The 22,134-nt window shown below is 42.6% G+C and overlaps 2 protein-coding genes across 2 annotated transcripts in view; one reads left to right on the top strand and one right to left on the bottom strand.

Moving 5' to 3' along the window:
• Nucleotides 1-8,833: 8,833 nt before the first annotated feature.
• Nucleotides 8,834-14,351, bottom strand: LOC110486032 (vitamin D(3) 25-hydroxylase). Its single transcript, XM_021557342.2, is given in 10 exon segments — nucleotides 8,834-9,500; nucleotides 9,648-9,789; nucleotides 9,913-9,995; nucleotides 9,998-10,093; nucleotides 10,287-10,425; nucleotides 10,775-10,948; nucleotides 11,267-11,427; nucleotides 11,795-11,947; nucleotides 12,195-12,357; nucleotides 14,055-14,351. Coding segments are annotated over 10 exon segments (1,491 nt in total). The 5' UTR covers nucleotides 14,217-14,351; the 3' UTR covers nucleotides 8,834-9,282.
• Nucleotides 14,352-20,316: 5,965 nt separating this feature from the next.
• Nucleotides 20,317-22,134, top strand: part of LOC110486033 (nidogen-1) — a 69,244-nt gene continuing 67,426 nt past the window's right edge. The window contains exon 1 of the mRNA XM_021557343.2: nucleotides 20,317-20,638. Within this exon, the coding sequence (XP_021413018.2) occupies nucleotides 20,435-20,638 (204 nt within the window). The 5' untranslated portion in view covers nucleotides 20,317-20,434. The remainder of the gene's footprint in view (nucleotides 20,639-22,134) is intronic.

The following is a 22,134-nucleotide window of genomic DNA, read 5'->3' on the forward strand; positions in this document are numbered from 1 at the left end:
CAATAAGAAATCAATCTCTGCCTTTTTTGTTGAGTGTTCCAACTCCTTTTTACCTCGAATTAGTCCTTTTGGATGATTTTCTTTGTAAACCATTCTTGTGATTTTTGTCCTTGACGTTGAGGGTCTGAATAATTATGAATAATTATGTTAATGTAATATTTCAGGTTATTTGTTTCGTTTTTTTCTCATAAAAAAATGTTTTTTTCTTTGTCATTATGGGGTATTTTGTGTAGATTGGTGAGGGGAAAAATGTATTTAATTCATTTTAGAATAAGGCTGTAACATGACAAAATGTGGACAAAGTCAAGGTGTCTGAATACTTTCAGAATTATACACATATCAGTTATGCAAGCTAACAACCAGCAGAGAGAGCAAGCTAGCTTGCTAACAAGACTACCTAGCTAACTAGCTAGTTCACAAGACTAGCCATGGCTGTGGTATTAGGGGTGGCACGCAGCCTGGGAGATAGAGCTGCCTGTCAGGCATTAAATGCCCCGCCCCACGAGGTCATTACAACCAAAGCAGCCACAGGGCTCCTCGATGATGTGGTTATCGTGCATCTGAACAAATCAATGGATGATGTGAGGTACTTTGAGGATATCCTGATCTTGACAAAACAACTTTTGTTATGTGGTGATCATTACATAAATAAGTCGTGATCTCAACATAATGAGGAATTTTTTAAAACGTTTTATTCACATCCTCTCTGGACTTCCGAAACAATCTCACCGGAGAAAGCATCCCAGTGAGCGAAACAGCAAACCTCTGTTTTACTATGTGTAGCCCATGTATCTGATGCTGTCTGGACAATAGAGTATAGAATGTTTGTCTAATGGGGATCCAAATAAACAAATACATTTGCATGTAAAACTTTTATTTTTTTTACCAGACAGCATCAGATGCATGGGCATACACATACTGAGACAAAGGGTCGCTGTTTTGCTCGCTCGGATACTTTGTCTGAGATGGATGCGTCTTTCTGTTGGCGCACGGCTCGGTCAAATAAATGATCCAAAGTCAAATATTTTACTAGGACAGCAATGAGGTAAGGTAAGACTGAGGCCTGTCCAGGCCCCTAAGGCCCACCCATAATGCCGGCCCTGCCGATAGGTACTTATTACAGTAAGAAGCTGTTCCTTCTCTTGCTAGAACAAAGGACTACTTGCTGTGTACTGACCTGGTACCGACGAACCTACCGTTTCTACTTGTAGAATTGGCAGTGGCCAACAACTTGACTTTGAGCCAATCAGAGAGCTCGAACATTTATGTGGGGGAGCTGACAAGTGACAATTGAAAAGGAAAGACCAGGGCATTTTTTCCCGGCCTAATCTAATTGTTCTAAAACAATAAAGCTGCATAATGCATATTTTTTTTCTAGAGAAAGACTTTACATCTAGCTACGGAGTTTTGTGCTGGAAGAAGGATTTTTTGTTAGTGCACATTATCAAACCCATCTTATTAGTTACTTAGCGATTACTGAGCAAGGCAGTCACACACACTTCATATGAAACAAATGGGGTGGTCAGTGCAGCACAATGTAGCACCAAATGCTTTTAGAACAGCTTGCTAATTGTAATGATGGGGCAGTGAATTGAAGCAGGTGCAGGTGAAATGTTTTAATAAAACAACAAAACCAAGAACACAACACTAACGTAAGGCAGTGCGCCGAGACACAAGAATAATGGTTAGTACTCTGGCGAAGTTGTACTCCGGAGGGGAGGAGCAGACATGACAGTATCAAACCACGCTACTGCCACCTTCTGGTTTGGAGTGGCTGATGACTTCAAGGTCTCTGCTGTGTCAACACAAAAGAGATTGACTGCCGACACTGTTCAGGCGCTACTCACTGGGCCCACAACTTCAACGTGGAAACGTAGGTAGTATTTGGTTGAGACGTTGATCGATGAGATTTCGACTTTTATTCGCCCAGTCAAAAACATAGACAGGAGTTTGTTGAATTCCCAATGTGTTATCACTATGCTTTCAACCATCTAAAAGCACAATCACATTCCAATGGAAATACAATGTCTGATTTTTGGTTTAGTTCTCATCTAAATGTGTTATTATTGTGCTTTCAACCGTTTAAAAGCACAACAATGTTGAAATGGGAACACAATTTCAAATATTTTGTATTTATACAACAATTTAACGTGTTATCACAGTTAGCAAGCATTTGTTATTGCACAACCAATTGACCAGGATTGCAGTTGAGATAACATTCAAAGTACATAGTGCAAGTGAGTAGTGCTGTTCGCAACAGATTATTATAACAATTGTGAAGAACTCCACAGACCTGCAACCTTTGAATGCCATCTTGAGCTTGCACATTTTCTATGATTGCATAAGACATTTAGTAACGATAACCTCAAAATGTGGCCATGGATGTGTTACTAATTTTAAGGTTAAATAAATACTGTAACCCTAAGAAGATGTGCTTGGATATTTGCATCTGAGCCACTGGCTTAATCCTATTCTTTACCTTAGATCTTGGTTGAGATGGAGTTTTGAATCCAGCATATCAATAATTAATTTGTAGTCAAACTGGAATTAAAGCCAGACTAAGTGTCACCTGTCTTTGTGATTGTCCCTGGTGTATTTATCCCTGTGTTTCCTGTCTCTGTGCCAGTTCGTATTGTTTTGCCAAGTCAACCAGCGTTTCTCCTAGCTCCTATTTTTCTCAGTCTCTGTTTATTCCTAGCCCTCCTGGTTTTGACCCTTGCCTGCCCTGACGCCGAATCCACCTGCCTGACCACTCTGCCTGTCCTCGAGCCTGCCTATCCCCTGGTACTGTTTGGACTCTGACCTGGTTTATGAACTCTTGCCTGTCCCCGACCTGCCTTTTGCCTACCCCTTTTGGTATAACAAATATCAGAGCTCAACCATCTGCCTTGTGCCCTTATATTAAGTCAGTGGCACAAATCTCTCCAATGCAGAAAAAATGGACTAGTAAAGGCCCCGTGTACTACTTTTGTGAAAAAAATGTATACTAAATGTATTATTTTTACCACCTTTTTCGTGATATCGAATTGGTAGTTACAATCTTGTCCCGTCGCTGCAACTCCCGTACGGACATGGGAAGGTCGAGAGCCATGCGTCCCCTGAAACACAACCTGCCAAGCCGCACTGCTTCTTGACACACTGCTCGCTTAACCCAGAAGCACCACTGTGTCGGGGAAATATAATACAGCTGGCGACCGAAGTCAGCGTGCACGCGCCTGGCCACAACAAGGAGTTGCTAGAGCATGATGGGACAAGGACATCCCAGCCGGCCAAACCATCCCCTAACCTGGATGACACTGGGCCAAGTGTACACCACCTCATGGGTCTCCCGGTCACGGCCAGCTGCGACACAGCTTGGGATTGAACCCGGATCTGTAGTGATGCCTCTAGCACTGCGATGCAAAGTCTTAGTCCTCTGCGCCACTCGAGAGGCGTATGTTAGTGCTTAACAGCATTTGTAACTTGAGTCTGATAATTATCTGTACAAAACAGTTAATATGATAATACTTGTGGAATATGAAAATACCTGCTTGATATGTTTTCCAGTTTATTGAAATACTTTGCAAATGCAATTTATTTCTACGTGTAAATTGAAATGGTCTATTCATTCCTTTTATATTTTAGTAGATGCTCTTATCCAGAGCAATTTACAGCAGTCAGTACATAAATGTTTCTACTGGTCCCCGGTGGGAATTGAACCCAAAACTCTAGCATTGAATGTGAAATGATGCCGAAGAACATGGCTGACGTTTTACATTCTCCCAAACAATTGTGCTATTTTGTTATTTTTTGGGGCATTTTGTGTAACTTATTTTTTAACTTATTGTGTACATAATGTTGCTGCAACCGTCTCTTATGTTCAAAAAGATCGTCTGGATATCAGAAAAGTGATTACTCACCACGGACTGGAAGAAACGTTTTACTTTAATGAGTCCGACGAGAAGGATATCCTGCTTTCACTAGAAAAGGCCCAAATCCACGCCTTTTGCGTGAAGAAAATACGCCGGAAAAGGGGACGCAGATTCGGGATCCTTCTGAGAATTCCGATGCGAGCGAGTAAATTCCCAAATCTTTCCATTCTTCTTGCAAACGTGCAATCATTGGAAAATAAAATTGATGACCTACTTTTAAGATTATCTACTACCAACAGGACATTAAAAACGGTAACATATTATGTTTCACTAAGACGTGGCTGAACCAAGATACGGACAACATAAAGCTAGCGGGATTTTCCATGCACCGGCCGAACAGAGGCGCTACGTCTGGTAAGACAAGGGTTGGGGGTGTGTGTCTTTTTGTCAATAACAGCTGGGGTGCAATGTCTAATATTAAAGAAGTCTCAAGGTATTGCTTGCCTGAGGTAGAGTACCTCATGATAAGCTGCAGACCACACTATCTACCAAGAGAGTTCTCATCTGTATTATTCATAGCTGTCTATTTACCACCACAAAATGAAGCTGGCACTGAGACCGCTCTCAACCAACTCTATAAGGCCATAAGCAAACAAGAAAATGCTCACCCAAAAGCGGTGCTCCTAGTGGCCGGGGACTTTAATGCAGGTAAACTTAAATCAGTTTTACCACATTTTTATTAGTGCAACCAGGGGGGAAAACAAATCCTAGACCACCTTTACTGCACACACAGAGATGCATACAAAGCTCTCCCCCACCCTCCATTTGGCATATAGGCCATAATTATATCCTCCTGATTCCTGCTTACAATCAAAAACTAAAGCAGGAAGTACCAATGACTCGCTCAATACGGAAGTGGTCAGATGACGCGGATGCTACACTACAGGACTGTTTTGCTAGCACAGACTGGAAAATGTTCCGGGATTCATCCAATGGCATTGGGGAGTACACCACATCAGTCATCATCTTCATCAATAAGTGCATTGATGAAGTCATCCCCACAGTGGCTGTACGTACATATCCCAACCAGAAGCCAAGGATTACAGGCAACATCCGCATTGAGCTAAAGGCTAGAGCTGCCACTTTCAAGGAGCGGGGGACTAATCTGGACGCTTATAAGAAATCCCGCTATGCCCTCAGATGAACCATCAAACAAGCAAAGCGTCTATACAGGATTAAGATTGAATCGTACTACACCAGCTCTGACGCTCGAAGGATGTGGTAAGGAACTGGGCAACTGAACTGTCAAATTGACTGTCAATTGAAAATGGTACTTGCAATTAATATATTTACTTGGAATAAAAGACAGATACATGTGCTGCATACTTACCAACTTCACAGCCAATGTCTGCAAGAAAACACATCTTTATACAAATTAAAAACAATATTACAACTGGTTATTAGCGTTATTTACAATAACATACAATTTACCACAAGATACAGTGAAGTGGGGAGCCGGCCAAGCAGTGAAAACAAGGGTGGGGAAAACACGAGACAAAAGTGATGAGAACTCCTCACTAGTGATCTTCTTGTCCAGTGACTGGACTTACCTGTCCCTGTTCCTCCAGTCCGACGCAAGCCACCTATGAGAACATTTGATGGATTAGTACAGTGTTATGAAGGGGAGATATACACTTTTCAACAGTTTTTGAAAGTATAGCCTACCTTAAGCTGGTCCCCTTCCAACTCAGAGCACAGAGAATCAGACTGATCCGAACTTACTGGCTCTGGTGGATTGGATACCTCCTGGGTGGCTCGGGCGGTTGACAGCCCTAAAGTCATTTGGAGAGGTAAATTGAAGATGTACATGTTTATGAGCTCAGCATAACTAACATTGCTTGCTTTCTCAAAAGTCAACCACAGCTTAGCATGCTTTGTCTCACGGGCTTCACCGAAGTGTAGGGCGTCAGGGCTTTCAGTGGTCGACCGTCCAACTGCTCCAACTGGAGAATATTGTTGGCTTCCACCCAGGTAACCCTTATGAAGACAAAGAGAAAAATGCCAGTGTTAGGAAAACTAAAACTAGTTTCTGGATATTTGGGGTGCAAATTCAAATAGTTTTCTGAGATTTTTTATATTCACCTTAAAGGATGTTGACCCCAGCTAGGAGCGAAAGAGCAACGAGATTTCCCAGGTCTCGCCTTCCTTTCATCCTTTCATCCTTCTTCCAAACCAAGTCATTTGCACGGATGTCAAAGCACTTGGTCCCCTTCTTGATTCTCCTCCGGTAGCTCTCCTTCTGCTTATCCTGTGCCTTGTTGATGTTCAGTCTCAGCTTGATTGATAACAGAAATATGCAAATATATATATTTCATATTATTACAAATACCTCTCTTACATATCTTCTGGTGGGTCAAATAAAGTAAGCATTGAAAAAACAATTTATCAATGCAAAATTTAAATTGTGACACACTCACTCAAATTGTGCCAGCCATGGTGAAACAACTTTGATGGGCTTCAACTCTGGCGCCACAGTCTTCACGCTCTCAAACTTCTGTCAGGTTAGACAGGTACTGACCTATAAGCACAAAGTGACACATTGAAAACACTGTGTGCGCTCTGATATGACATTCATCAAAATCATAATCATTTCAGATTTAATAGCATGTGATTGATAAACAAAAGGTTATTTGACTTTCCCAGCTGTCCACATCCTTGACAATCCCACGCCAGAAGAAGCGTAGGCTGATTTTGGCAATCATGCGCTTCACTCCGAAATGTCCAGCATGCATCTGTCAGCGCCGCCTCCTTCTCCTCCTTAGCGAAAATTACCCTCATGTGCGGCTGTGCATCATTCCCCTGTAGGTATATGTGATTGCCTAACAAGTTGGAAGACAAGAGTCATTGAAATACTAAAGGCTAAGTCAATTTGCACTGCTGTCTTTCTCTCGCTCTCCATCTCTCTCCCTGTCACTTTCTTTCTCACTTTCTTCCTCGCTCTCTTTCTGTTTGGGTCTCTCTCTGTCTAGCGAAGACACCTATATAAGGCCAGTTGGAGTTACCATAATTGCTTAGACCTATCCATTTGATTGATCAGGGTTAACTTATCAATGTGACAGACATATAACTAAATGTATAACTAGTGACATGTAGATGAGCAAATAACGTTAGCTAGATGGAAAATGGTCGTACATAAATCCTTCCAGTGATATAACAGTAACAGTAAGTTAATAGAAATGAACTGCTCAACGGTACGCTGAATTGTGAATTTCTCTGCTCCCCTATGAATGTTGCGTCTCTTGTCGAGATCAGTGGTGCCTTCGTAGTACTTCGCCTGGTTGGAAAGATAAAAGATAATCAAACAGAAAATACAAACAGGAAGCAGCTACAATAACAGTTAGCTTGCTAGATAACATTAGTTTAAATCAAACTCTCTGGCTGAGGTACATCAATAGCTAGCAATGTCAATATAAAATCCATCTAAAAACAGCTTAAATTATTTATTTCTATTTAACAATATGTTCCTATATAAAAGCAAATAGAGTTGAAGTTGGAAGCTTACATACACCTTAGCCAAATACATTTAAACTCAGTTTCACAATTCCTGACATGTAATCCTAGTGACAATTCCCTGTCAGTTAGAATCACCATTTTACTTTAAGAATGTGAAATGTCAGAATAATAGTAGAGAGAATGATATTTTTCAGCTTCTATTTCTTTCATCACATTCCCAGTGGGTCAGAAGTTTACATACACTCAATTAGAATTTGGTAGCATTGCCTTTAAATTGTTTAACTTTGGTCAAACGTTTCAGATAGCCTTCCACAATAAGTTGGGTGAATTTTGGCCCATTCTTCCTGACAGAGCTGGTGTAACTGAGTCAGGTTTGTAGGCCTCCTTGCTCGCACACACTTTTTCAGTTCTGCCCACAAATGTTCTATGGGACTGAGGTCAGGGCTTTGTGATGGCCACTCCAATACCTTGACTTTGCTGTCCATAAGCCATTTTGCCACAACTTTGGAAGTATGCTTGGGGTCATTGTCCATTTGGAAGACCCATTTGTGACCAAGCTTCAACTTCCTGACTGATGTCTTGAGATGTTGCTTCAATATATCCACATAATTTTCCTCCTTATGATGCCATGTATTTTGTGAAGTGCACCAGTCCCTCCTGCAGCAAAGCACCCCCACAACATGATGCTGCCACCCCCGTGCTTCACGGTTGGGATGGTGTTCTTCGGCTTGCAAGCATCCCCCTTTTCCCTGCAAACATAACGATGGTCATGATGGCCAAACAGTTCTATTTTTGTTTCATCAGACCAGACGACATTTCTCCAAAAAGTACGATCTTTGTCCCCAGTTGCAAATGGTAGTCTGTCTTTTTTATGTCGGTTTTGGAGCAGTGGCTTCTTCCTTGCTGAGCGGCCTTTCAGGTTATGTCGATATAGGACTCGTTTTACTGTGGATATAGATACTTTTGTACTTGTTTCCTCCAGCATCTTCACAAGGTCCTTTGCTGTTGTTCTGGGATTGATTTGCACTTTTCGCACCAAAGTACGTGGGTCAAACCAAAACAAAACAGGAGATAGCTGCAAGTTGCGGCTGGTGAGGAGCAACTGCAGAAAATGTAAGTAGACTGTAGTTGGAACTTCATGATCTTTGATCACGTGGCTGTTTTAATGTTCATGCAGTCAACATGTAGGCGAAAGTCTTCAAATGTTTCTCCCCATAATGCACAAACTTTGAAAAGCAGGCCACTCAAACGCCCCCAGTGCAGAGGAGAGATTTCTTCATGGATCTTTCTGGAGAGGAGACTATAGAGGTCCCTCCATAAATTACTTACATCTGAGTGGTTATTATTGATCTGAGAGCAATAATCAGTTTGGTAAAGGCGAAAGCATTTAGAAGCTTTAAGAAACAATTTTATATAAAAAATGTCCAGCATATGATATCTAGGAGGCAAATAGCAATAACTATGCATGAAACGTTCGTCTGCAATACTAGGTTAAGCATTGCAGCTTATATAAGAGCATCATCAACATTTTTTGGGGTTCTGGAGATTCAACCTCAATCATAAGAGTTACAGATGCAGGTAAGGGGATGGGAGGACATAAAATCAGAGGTTCACATTTTTAATCCAAATCACATGGTTTTAGTCATTATTATTTTACTTAAGAAAACTTGATAAGAAAATACAATTCGTTGTAATTAACAAACACAAAACCAATAGTTTTAACAATGGTATGGATTACAAAATACATGCAAGCATGCTGAAATGAATGATCATTCCAATATCTGATCCTTACAGAAACTGACACAGATTATAAGGCATTAAATGGTGGGTTACACATTGTTGAAAAACTACTCATCGGATGAATTACTGAAATGAAGTTTACTTATTACAGAATAAGATCTATTGCTGTCTGACATAACTAGATCTCTCTTGTGGAGACTGTGGGTAGCTCCTTGCTGCTCCTCAGGCGCACTCCAAGGCGGTAGGGCTTTGGAGACTGTGTCCCACCAAAGATGAGGCTGAAATCTGGGACACCTCCATCCTCAGGCCAGACGAATCGGTAACGCCGAAGCAATGTCACTAGAACCAGGAAGAGCTCCATACGTGCTAACCCCTCCCCCAGACACACACGAGATCCTAGGGAACACACACACGGCTATCAATGAGAACAACATTTCGCTCATACCTTCATATGCATGCAGCCTGGCATTTTATGTCAACATATTCTCCTGTCTTAGTATAATTTATAAGCTTTAGATATTGACGCTTTTGGCAAAAAGGCACCTGCAGAGAATGGCAGAAAGGCTTCTGGTTTCACAAACTCTCCGACCTCGTTGAGGAAGTTCTCAGGGTTGAACTCGTGAGGGAATTTCCACTGGCCCTCTTCATGCAGCACTGAAGACAGGTTAGGAATCACCACCGTGCCCTGGAACAGATGAGGGAGAGAGGGATTAAGGGTGAGAAGGACATCATTCACTGTAGCCCAGGAGACCTTTATAAGTCTAAGGTCAACAACAGGCAGCATATCAGTCGTCATGGTAATGCTCACCTGGGGCAGCTGGTAGCTGTTTATTTGTGTATTGCTGCAGGTAGTATGGAACACGCTAAGAGGAACGGTGTCACTCATGCGCTGTGGATCGTGGCTTGAACATACGGCATGGCATGTCTGTCCTCAAACGAAGCGTCTGCACGCCCCTCAAGAACCTCGGCGATCTCTCGGTGACAGCGATCTGGGACAAACACACACTCTTTGGCCGGGTTTTCCATCCGATCAAGTCTTGTAGAATGTTTAATATTTACAGCTAATTTCCTATTTAGCCGACATATGCGTCGTTTACCGTGAATGCGGAACCATTGTCTACATGCGCCATCGAATTGAATGAAATGTCTGCCAGTGTGTGTGTTGTGTATGTATTTCCTCACCCTGTACATGCTGGTTGGTCATCAGGTATTGCATGGCAGAGCGGAGGGTGTTGGAAGTCGTGTCTGTCCCAGCAATGAACAGGTCAAGTAGTAGAGACACCATCTGAGCATCATTAAATGTGGAGCCTCCATCAGCTGTCTGAAACACACAAACACATACACGCACGCAGACACCAAAGGCATCTACATTCAATTCTGCATTCCACCCTGCTCCATCCTGTAAAGTACGTCCTCCTCTTCTACCAGCCCAATGAAAATGTTTGCCCCGTTCACAGAAGTCATTCCAAAGACTAAAAATGGGACCCGATGCCTCTCTGATTGGCAAATGGGATTCAGGGTAAAGTCCTGCAACAGACTAGTGTCCTATCCAGGGGTGTACTTCTACATCAAGCTTCTTAATGCTACAGAAACAGGAGAAACAGGCTACTTACTTTATATCTTATCTTCTTTATTTTACCTTTAGAACCATACTTCTATTGTTCTCCTACCTTGTCAATCTGGTCCAGGTAGCAGTCAAGGAGGTCTCTGGGCTCTCCTGCGACCCTTGAATGTTTGTGCTTGGTCACAACCTTCTTGATATGTTCTTTCATTTTATCAAATTTGTGGAAAACGTTCCTGAATGGCAAAGGGAGGGGCCTCAAGACTGGTATGATTTCATAGAGCTACAAAAAATAGATGGGAGGAAATGGAGGTAAAACAGAGGGGAATGTGGATCAGAGTGTCATGTCTAGCACAGAGAGGTCAGTGATGATCATGTAACTCTTATAAAAAAAAGTTTCCATCTAGAATCTAAAAGGATTATTTTTGCTGTCCCCATTGGAGAACACTTTGAAGAACCCCTTTGAAGAACACTTTTGGGTTCAGTGTAGAACCCTTTCCACAGCAGGTTCTATCTGGAACCCAAAAGGGTTCTACCTGGGGACAGCCGAATAACTATTTTGGAACCCTTTTTTAGTAAGCACGGAGGGCTTAGACTGTACCATGGCCCAAGGTCCGAGAGCTTCCTTGGTAAACTCCTCTAACCTCTGGATGAGGGTGAGGATGACGGGGTCGTCATATTCAAACCTCTCTCCAAAAATCAGCGAGCAGATGATGTTAGATGCAGCCAGATGGAACAGGTGCTGAGGATCCATCGAACCACCTACCAGGGCACAGCGACGATCACCACACGAGGCAATACACACGAACAAGGTAAGAACAACGATCACAGAGCTACTGAATTGAACACACTGACAGGATAGATAAAGTAACAATCCCCAGAGTCTTTATACCTAATGTTAAAACAAGTATAGTAAATATAGTCATACTGGGAATATTACTGAGAGTATCTTATTTCTGTGATGTTTGTGTGGTTTATGGAAGCGTGTTACAACAACAAGGGGTTAATAGTGTAATGGTTTGATATAGTATTTGGAGGAGCTTTGGGGTGGATACTAAGCGCTGATAATGACATAAATATGTACAGTGATGACTGTGATTACTAGGACGTTGTGTGTGTGAGACTGTACCAGCACTGCTCTCCAGCTCAGTGCAGATGTGGGACACCTCCTCCAGGATGCGCTCTTCCATGGAGCGTTTGCCCAGACCAAAGTTTCTCAGCGTGGTCAGTGCAAAGCGCCGGTGGTCCCTCCAGCTGGAGCCATAATTGGCCATGACGATCCCTGATCGGCACACACACATACAAACAAACACACACGGAGCGTAAGTGGGTCGGACTCACTGTCTCATGCCTGCGACTTTAAAATCAGTGTCACCCTCAGCCCAAGGGGGGGATTTCCTTTTGGGCTAATTCTTAAGACGTTGGTTTCTCCTGTGGGAGACCAGGGCTCAGATACCGCCAGTGGCACATACACACACATAGTTCCCTTATTATAATACATATTATAAAAGGGGTCAAGAAAGTTCTACCTTTGCCTTTGAAGAGGTGGCTGACCATCATATGGGTTGGTCGTCCAGCATATTCCGCTGCGCGTGTCACCAGTGCCTCACGAACCACCTCCAGGCCATTCAGAACCACTGCAGGCCGTGAGCCGATGTACAGACTGAACACGTTACCATAGCGCCTCTTCAGCTGAAGCACAGAAGGAGAGGGACAGGGGGGAGTATTTATTGTGAGAATATAATGGGGAACTTTTCTTTTGAAATGTTATTCAAGCACGCAAGGGTTGATGGATAAGCTTTCAGTCGTGCGTTTTTGGAGTGGTTAACAGGAGTAACTCTTGGCTGACTACTATTATTTCTCCCTTTACAAGTTGTGTAGCACTCTGATATTAAACATTGAGTCCCTGGTTTCCTTTCTTTATGTGTAATAACAAAATAGCTCAACCTTATTCAGAACATATCTATACGGTGTTGTTAGTGTGTTATTACACCAGGATAATAAAGTTTTTCCCTTTTTTTTATTCAATATTTTTTCCTTGTTTACAAATCCCATAGAATGTTACGGTTTAGAAATAACAGAAAGCATGGTTTTTATCCACAATTTTCCCTAATTGTTTTACTAGGTAAGTCAGTTAAGAACAAATTCTTATTTACAACTATTGTATCTGTTGTCCTAAAACTTTAGCCTACATCACACTTAATACCCATTCAGTCAGACTGGTCTCATAGACTAGACGCAACATAGTAAATGTAGATCCGGGACTCTCAAATTAGTATGATGTTACCTCTGGTATGGTTACAAAAGACAGATGGTTACTTAAGGCAGTGGTTCCAAAACTTGTCTTACTTTTAAGAACCCTGTCCAGATTTAAATTGACTCTTGAAGGTTCTTACAGTCCCATAGATTTTGTTGTAATTTTTTTGTCACTCAAATATCACATGAATACACATTAGACACGGGAAACTGTATAGAATTGCAAGAAATTTAGCTTTAAAACGGCAACATTTTCTTTGCACCCCATGACAAAATTTGTAGAATTGCAGGAAATAAGCTTTAAACCTGCAAAATCCTCTCCACCAACAAGAGGGGTGTGAACAGTTTTTTTTGTCATGAACTGTTACGGTGCGTGAATGAGGACCCAAAAGCGAATTAACGTAAACAGAGCTTCTTTAATAACAAAACAAAACGTAGGCTCAGATGGACCGGCAGGTTCCGACAGGACAGGACAAGGTTGCAGCAAACATGACGATAGTCTGGTTCAGGCATGAACAACACAAACAAGAATCCGACAAAGACAGGAGCAGAAACAGAGAGAGATATAGAGGACTAATCAGAGGGAAAAAGGGAACAGGTGGGAAAAGGGGTGACGAGGTAGTTAGGAGGAGACAAGGCACAGCTGGGGAAAAGAGGGGGAGAAAAGGTAACCTAACAACGACCAGCAGAGGGAGACAGGGTGAAGGGAAAGGACAGAAACAAGACACAACATGACAGTACATGACATGAACAGTGCTGTGCATATATAAATAGACGTGGTGCGTGCGTGCAGGGAGGGCCCAGCAAATTCATAACATATTGTTCATTTTTGCAAATTCATAACATATAATACAAATGATAATTCGTAACATATCCTACGAAATAGGTGATGGTCATCCATAATACACACACACAATACACACATATCATAACATATCATACATACTAAATGGAGCGACTTGGATTTATTATACAGAATAATAGGAATCCGTTGACCTATATTACGAGTTGCTTGAAGAAAGTTATATCCAAAATATTAGCGTCACAAAAAAAAGTTATTTCCAGCAGCGTAATCGTAGCAGGTCTAGCGAGAGTTGGTCTAACTCTAGCCTACAAAGTATAGCCTACTTTACCCCTTCCAGGTCTTTGAGGGGGTTGACAGGATGCAGCTGTAGCAGATTGCCAAGGATGGGCAGGGGACGGGGTCCTGGTGGGAAGTTTTTAGGTCGGCGGACCCTGATGAAGAAGAATAGAAGGAGGATAAAGAGCCACAACAACACCACCGACCCAAGCATCGCAACTGGGCTTCAGGAATTGCATAGGCTACTTCACGATTTAAAGCTGGCTGATTTAAAGACGCCGGTTGCCACCCACACAAATTGTGGACTTTGTTTTGAACACTAGTCAACAAGGGTTTATGAGAGGGATATTTGCTGACTCTAAGTTCACAGATCTATGGCAACAGTCAATGTGGGAGGGAACCTGTCTGCCTATGGGAGACTTGTAGGTTTACAGACTTGATTCAGGACTTGATAATATTTTTTGTTTGATTTGGTATTGGAACTGGGGGTTTATACGAGGTAAAGCCAGTTTCAAATGGGATATTTGACGGATATTCGCGCTTTCAAACCTCAACAGCTTTCAAACCACTTGAGCCACAGGCTCCAAATAAGTGTCATGATGTTGGAAAAATTGCACTGGTCTTATTTTCACGATTTTTTAGAAGGAGAAATGGGGAGGCTTGGGCGAGTTGCTGTGGGGGGTGTAGTGCTGTTGACCGGGGTAGGAGTAGCCAGGTGGAAAGCATGGCCAGCCGTAGAAAAATGCTTATTGAAATTCTCAACTATGGTGAATTTATCAGTGGTGACAGTGTTTCCTATCTTCAGTGCAGTGGGCAGCTGGGAGGAGGTGTTCTTATTCTCCATGGACTTTACAGTGTCCCAGAACTTTTTTGAGTTAGTGTTGCAGGAAGCAAATTTCTGCTTGAAAAAGATAGCCTTGGCTTTTCTAACTGCCTGTGTATAATGGTTTCTAGCTTCCCTGAACAGCTGCATATCACGAGGGCTGTTCGATGCTAATGCAGAACGCCATAGGATGTTTTTCTGTTGGTTAAGAGCAGTCAGGTCTGGGGAGAACCAAGGGCTATATCTGTTCCTGGTTCTAAATTTATTGAATGGGGCATGCTTATTTAAGATGGTTAGGAAGGCATTTAAAAAAAATACCCAGGCATCCTCTACTGACGGGATGAGATCAATATCCTTCCAGGATACACCGGCCAGGTCGATTAGAAAGGCCTGCTCGCTGAAGTGTTTCAGGGAGCGTTTGACAGTGATGAGTGGAGGTCGTTTGACCGCTGACCCATTACGGATGCAGGCAATGAGGCAGTGATCGCTGAGATGTTGGTTGAAGACAGCATAGGTGTATTTAGAGGGCAAGTTGGTTAGGATGATATCTATGAGGGTGCCCGTGTTTAAGGCTTTGGGGAGGTACCTGGTAGGTTAATTGATAATTTGTGTGAGATTGAGGGCATCAAGCTTAGATTGTAGGATGGCTGGGGTGTTAAGCATGTTCCAGTTTAGGTCGCCTAGCAGCACGAGCTCTGAAGATAGATGGGGGGCAATCAGTTCACATATGGTGTCCAGAGCACAGCTGGGGGCAGAGGGTGGTCTATAGCAGGCGGCAACGTTGAGCGACTTGTTTTTAGAGAGGTGGATTTTTAAAAGTAGAAGTTCAAATTGTTTGGGTACAGACCTGGATAGTAGGACAGAACTCTGCAGGCTATCTTTGCAGTAGATTGCAACACCGCCCCTTTGGCAGTTCTATCTTGTCTGAAAATGTTGTAGATGGGATGAAAATTTCTGAATTTTTGGTGGTCTTCCTAAGCCAGGATTCAGACACAGCTAGAACATCCGGGTTGGCAGAGTTTGCTAAAACAGTGAATAGAACAAACTTAGGGAGGAGGCTTCTAATGTTAACATGCATGAAACCAAGGCTATTACGGTTACAGAAGTCATCAAAAGAGAGCGCCTGGGGAATAGGAGTGGAGCTAGGCACTGCAGGGCCTGGATTCACCTCTACATCGCCAGAGGAACAGAGGAGGAGTAGGATAAGGATACGGCTAAAAGCAATAAGAATTGGTTGTCTAGAACGTCTGGAACAGAGAGTAAAAGAAGGTTTCTGGGGGTGATAAAATAGCTTCAAGGTATAATATACAGACAAAGGTATGGTAGGATGTGAATACAGTGGAGGTAAACCTAGGTATTGAGTGATGAAGAGAGAGATATTGTCTCTAGAAACATAATTGAAACCGAGAGATGTCATCGCATGTGTGGGTGGTGGAACTAATAGGTTGGATAAGGTATAGTGAGCAGGACTAGAGGCTCTACAGTGAAATAAGCCAATAAACACTAACCAGAACAGCAATGGACAAGGCATATTGACATTAAGGAGAGGCATGCTTAGTTGAGTGATCAAAAGGGTCCAGTGAGTAGAAAGGTTGGTTGAGGTCACGGCGATTTAGACAGCTAGCCGGGCCATCGGTAGCAAGCTAGCATAGGATGGAGGTCTGTTATTAGCCACCTCATGCGTTTCCGTCGGTAGGATTAGTGGGGTTCCGTGTGGTAGAGGGGATGAATCCAAATCACACAAAAAAAAACAATAGATATAGTTATAGAGGCCCAAGAAAAAATAAAATAAAAATAAATAAATTGTCCGATAGCTCTATTCAGATAGCAGCCGATATGACAGCTAACGGTTAGCGGACCGCAGATGGGCGTTCAGGTAACGTCGCGACGGAGGAGCCAGCCGGATAACTCCTTCGGGTAGATAATGTCGGTAGTCCAGTTGTGAAGGCCCGGTGGGGCTCCGCGTTGGCAGTAAAACGGGTCCGGATAGGTGATTGTAGCCCAGGAGTGATTGATGGAACTCTTCAGCTGGCTAGCTCCGGAATAATTGATGTTTGCTCCGGTATCGACGAAAGCCGATAGTCACACGGATAGCAGCTAGCTAGCTGCGAGATCCAGGTATGAATGTCCAGAGTTAGCGGTAGAAATCCAGGGACATGGAGAGAAAAATAGGTCCGGTATGTTCCGGTCCGAGCCGCGCCGTACAAAACTGCCGATTTTCGAGCTAAAGGATAGCTGATGACCACAAACCGTGGTTAGCTGAATACTAACGATTAGCCAGTAAAGAAGCTAACTAGCTTCTGATTAGCTTCTGAATGGGGCCATGTATCGTGAGATTTTGAGTGAAAACCTCCTTCCATCAGCAAGGGCATTGAAGATGAAACGTGACTGGGTCTTTCAGCATGACAATGATCCCAAACACACCGCCCGGGCAACGAAGGAGTGGCTTCGTAAGAAGCATTTCAAGGTCCTGGAGTGGCCTAGCCAGTCTCCAGATCTCAACCCCATAGAACATCTTAGGAGGGAGTTGAAAGTCCGTGTTGCCCAGCAACAGCCCCAAAACATCACTGCTCTAGAGGAGATCTGCATGGAGGAATGGGCCAAAATACCAGCAACAGTGTGTGAAAACCTTGTAAAGACTTACAGAAAACGTTTGACCTCTGTCATTGCCAACAAAGGTTATATAACAAAGTATTGAGATAAACTTTTGTTATTGACCAAATACTTATTTTCCACCATAATTTGCAAATAAATTCATGTCTGTCAGTGCTGTGTGTAAGTTGACTATGCAAACAATTTAGAATTTCCAACACGTTCATGCTTCTTATAAAAACAAGTGATGCAGTCAGTCTTTCCTTAACTCTCAGCCAAGAGAGACTGGCATGCATAGTATTAATATTAGCCCTTTGATCACAACGAAGAGCAAGATGTGCCACTTTTCTTTTTTTTTGCAACACTTGGCCATATAACTGGATAATAAAGATAGGCTAAAATTAGTGCCTGCAGGACCTGCTTTGTGTGGTGTCAAAAAAGCAGAGTATCTCTTTGTGACAGACCTCTCCCCATTTTTTTCAACCATTGACTATATGTTTTGACCATGACAGTTAAGGTAACACCAATAAATTGAGTCCCAACTTGTTCAACAGCCACACCATTCATTACCAGATTCAGCTGATGTCTAGAACTTGATTTGTACCAAATACAATGCTCTTAGTTTTAGAGATGTTCAGGATCAGTTTACTACTGGCCACCCATTCCAAAACAGACTGCAACTCTTAAGGGTTTTGGCGACTTCATTAGCTATGGTATCTGATGCGTATATGGTTGAATCATCAGAATACATGGGCACATGCTTTGTTTAATGCCAGTGGCAAGTCATTGGTACAAATAGAAAAGAGTAGAGGGCCTAGAGAACTGCACTGCAGTACATAGGATTCAACTCTGAGGAGAACCCCAGTTTTCATAGTGACAGCGGCCTACGGGTCAAGTTTTTGGTCTCCAACAGCCTGACCACAGACCCAATCTCTTGGCTCCAAAGTCAGAGCCGCTGACCGGTGCAAGGCCAAAGTCCTCTGGGAGTGCATCCTGTGTGCCGACCTCAGAAACGCCTCTGCAATTAGGATGATCCTGAAGAAGGTTGGTTGTGAAGACTCATCTCAGAAGGCTGTCGGGCCCCAAGTTGACCAAGCAGGCCTTGCAGTGTCCAGACCTGTCCCAGAGTGCTGTGGAGGCCAGTGCCAATGCCAGTCAGGTTTCTGGGTACCTTTGCTGCCCCCTGACATGGGAGCGGATAGTCATTCCGTCAATCAGGAAGTGAGCCAGCTCAAGAGACCTCAACTGTCATCCCCCGAGCTAAATATATGCAGCATGTGGAGGCCGGTGTCTGCGTACCTTTCCTGGAAGCGGCTGAGGGATATTCTCAATCAGGAACTGAGAAAGTCCAAGAGGCCTAAAATGAAGCAGCAGCTAGAGGTCCGCTGATATGTCAGAAGGGGTTTGGCAGCAGGGGCTGCAAAGAGCATATAGCCAGAGTGAAGGAGGAGACCCCAGATTGCAAGAAAAAGGAGGGAGCATAGTCTCTGATATTCACTCACTCATATGCCCACATCAGGGTTGGGGTCAATTCCATTTCAATTCAGTCAAATCAGAAAGTAAGCTGAAATCCCAGTTTCCATTAAAACAAATGATTTAAAACGAGGCATTGAGGAATATTTACTTCCTAAATTGAGAGAATTGAAAAGGAATTGACTTCAACCCTGGCACACTTATACAAAGACACACACACACACAAGAATGCCTCTTGATGATTGCTGCATCATAGATATTTTCTTAAATATTTTAAGAAGTAAACGTCTGCCAGTAAAGCCTGCACTGTACATCAAACTGACCAGGCCCTGATAGGAATAGAGAGGGTGGTACAATACTACCTCTGAATGTAGTAACTACATGTGTAAAACAGGTACATGTAGTTCCATTTCAATCAAAAAGCAAATACATCACACACAAAAAGAGATGATGAAATGCTCCTCGTCCATTCAAATGGATTGTTAAAGACTCTTTGACATCACATTTCAGACAAGTCAGCAGGTGGCAGTGTCTTCGAATGAAAAAGAAAGCAACAAAAAATAAGGCAATTACAAGCAATGTTTCTAGTACCTTTATATTTTCTCTCCTTTGTTATTAATTTGCTTAACTAGTTCATCTGGTTTGGAAAAAGAAAATGGCGACCTGCCATTGCAACACTACAATATGTTGCCCACATATTATATAGTTATTTTGCAACCGTTTGCAATTGTTCACAATCTGTTACTTAACTTGGAACAAAATGTGGGTTGAAGGGGAACATAGGCAACACTTTTCAGCTGTTCAATATATTGGCATGACGCTCTACTCAACAGTGTTGATGTTTACATTTCAATATTCAGCGGACTCTTATCCAGAGCGATTCACAGGAGTAATTAGGGTGAAGTGTCTTGCTCAAGCGCTCATCGACAGATATTTCACTCAGACGGCTCGGGGATTCGAAGCAGTAATCTTTAGGTTACCGGCCCAACGCGCTTAACATCTAGGCTACCTGCCGCTGTAGTTGCTGTAGCTTGGTAAATTACACATTTAAAAATGTTTAACCACCAGTATGTTGTTGGACAAACATTACATAATGATTTGTTATATATAATGATCTGTAATATTGCACCCAAAATCATCACTCATAAATTGCTTAAATACGTGGTTATCAATTCATGAAAAAACAAGGTTCAGTTTGTTTGGTGAAAGACTGCGAGTAAAGGCAAAGGGACTTAAATCTACTTTTTCATGGTTATGTTATTTAGTATATCTAGAAGAGAGAAGGTTAAACGGTCCGGACAGATGCATGATTGTGAAGACTGGAAAGCGGTATGTGAGGCAGGCAATCCCGCGCAAGTGTCCCATGCATATTTCTCCGCCTTCTCCAACTCCACCCTCCCTTTATATGGGCTTTTACTACCGCGGATTCATTCCGTTATTGTGCGCCCTGAGGTGTACGCCGCATCGGAACTGCTTTGACAAACTGTGTAGGCAAGCCTATTGGTTAAAACGAATACAAGTTCTGGGCATAGACGTATTTAAATATGGAGCTTCATCAACGAGGTTGGTTAGGATGGGCAACTATTTTTGCCATTGCGTTATCAGTGAACGGTTTGAGCAAACGCGACATGTTTGATTATGGAGAGCAAGCTGGAGACCAACTGTTGGAGCAAGGGACCGACCAAACTCAAAAACTTCTTTTGAATCAGTCAATGTTCTTCTTCGATGGCACATATGACACTGTTTATGTGAGTAGAATGATGTTTTATGCACATGCGCAAATAGTAGCTTAGTTATGCACGAGAATAGCTGCAAAATATATCAATGGAAAAAATGCACAGCCCATCAATTATGATATTCACATGCACGTTGACTGTTCCCCTTCCTATGGATTCATTGTGATAGGCGATTTTATCCATGAAAGATAGAATGTAATAGTTTTGTCAGCTGTGTTCTCAATTAGTTAACCACCTCATGCATATGCCACACATCACATCATTGAAAATCTGTTCACAAAGTAAAGTATTCTTTGATGATAAACAATTAGCATAAATTGCTCAAATGCCATGAATTGGGGGTGATGAAAGGCCATGTGGAATGTTGCTGGGAGGGTTTGGAATGTCAGTCAATTCGTTGTGACTGATAAGGCTATCAACACCCACCTTCATAAATTTGGCTCTGTGCCTCCTTATACTGTAGAATATCACATACCAACAAATCATGTGATGATGATTGGTAGAGAATGATACATTCATTGATCCACATATGTATTTAGTTTAGAATGTTTTAGATCATCCCAAGCACCTGAAAGTTGCCCAAAGTTACCCCGGTTATCCCCAAATCTCTCTCTCTCTCTCTCTCTCTCTCTCTCTCTCTCTCTCTCTCTCTCTCTCTCTCTCTCTCTCTCTCTCTCTCTCTCTCTCTCTCTCTCTCTCTCTCTCTCTCTCTCTCTCTCTCTCTCTCTCTCTCTCTCTCTCTCTCTCTCTCTCTCTCTCTCTCTCTCTCTCTCTCTCTCTCTCTCTCTCTCTCTCTCTCTCTCTCTCTCTCTCTCTCATGTATCTACTGCATTATATATTAAATCCCCCTATAGCTATGGATCCCAGACGGTGTAGTGTAAGGCTTAATTAACCCAAACAATGACTAGTCTGTTTGTTAAAAAGCGCTGAGCCCCATTGTTGTGAATTAACAAAACATTAACCCCAGAAGGCCCAGGTAAGCTCATCCCTGTGCCCCATAAGAAAGCTTTGTCTGTGACGTGACCCGCCTTTTGTTGGATCAAAAAACAGACGGCACAGAGAATTGATGAGTTCCTCACACAGCAGGCCTATTGTGTGATTTATCTCCAAAGAGGCAGTCAATCTCTTTTGTTCACACAGCAAAGACCTTGGAAGGTGTCAGCGACTCAGCTTTGGTAAAATACTCCAAACCAGAAGGTGGCAGTAGTGTTGTTTGGCAATGCATATCCGTGTGTATTGCTTATGGCCTAGATTCGAAGCTACTGTATCTGCGCTAATGTTGGTATTTTGTAGAAAGTCCTTGTTGATACTATGTTGTTATTGTCTAATACTGTTCTGTACATTGTCATGTATTTGTAGATTTTATGTGGCCCCAGGAAGAGTAGCTGATGCATTTGCAGTAGCTAATGGGGATCCTAATGAACTAAACTAAATACTAGTCAGATGGGACAGCTAGATAACTACAGTACCTTGCAAGGTGATGAAGAAACTATTTAATTCACTCTCCA

This window comes from Oncorhynchus mykiss, chromosome 13 (genome assembly GCF_013265735.2).
Source record: "Oncorhynchus mykiss isolate Arlee chromosome 13, USDA_OmykA_1.1, whole genome shotgun sequence".
NCBI classification, from domain to species: Eukaryota; Metazoa; Chordata; class Actinopteri; order Salmoniformes; family Salmonidae; genus Oncorhynchus; species Oncorhynchus mykiss.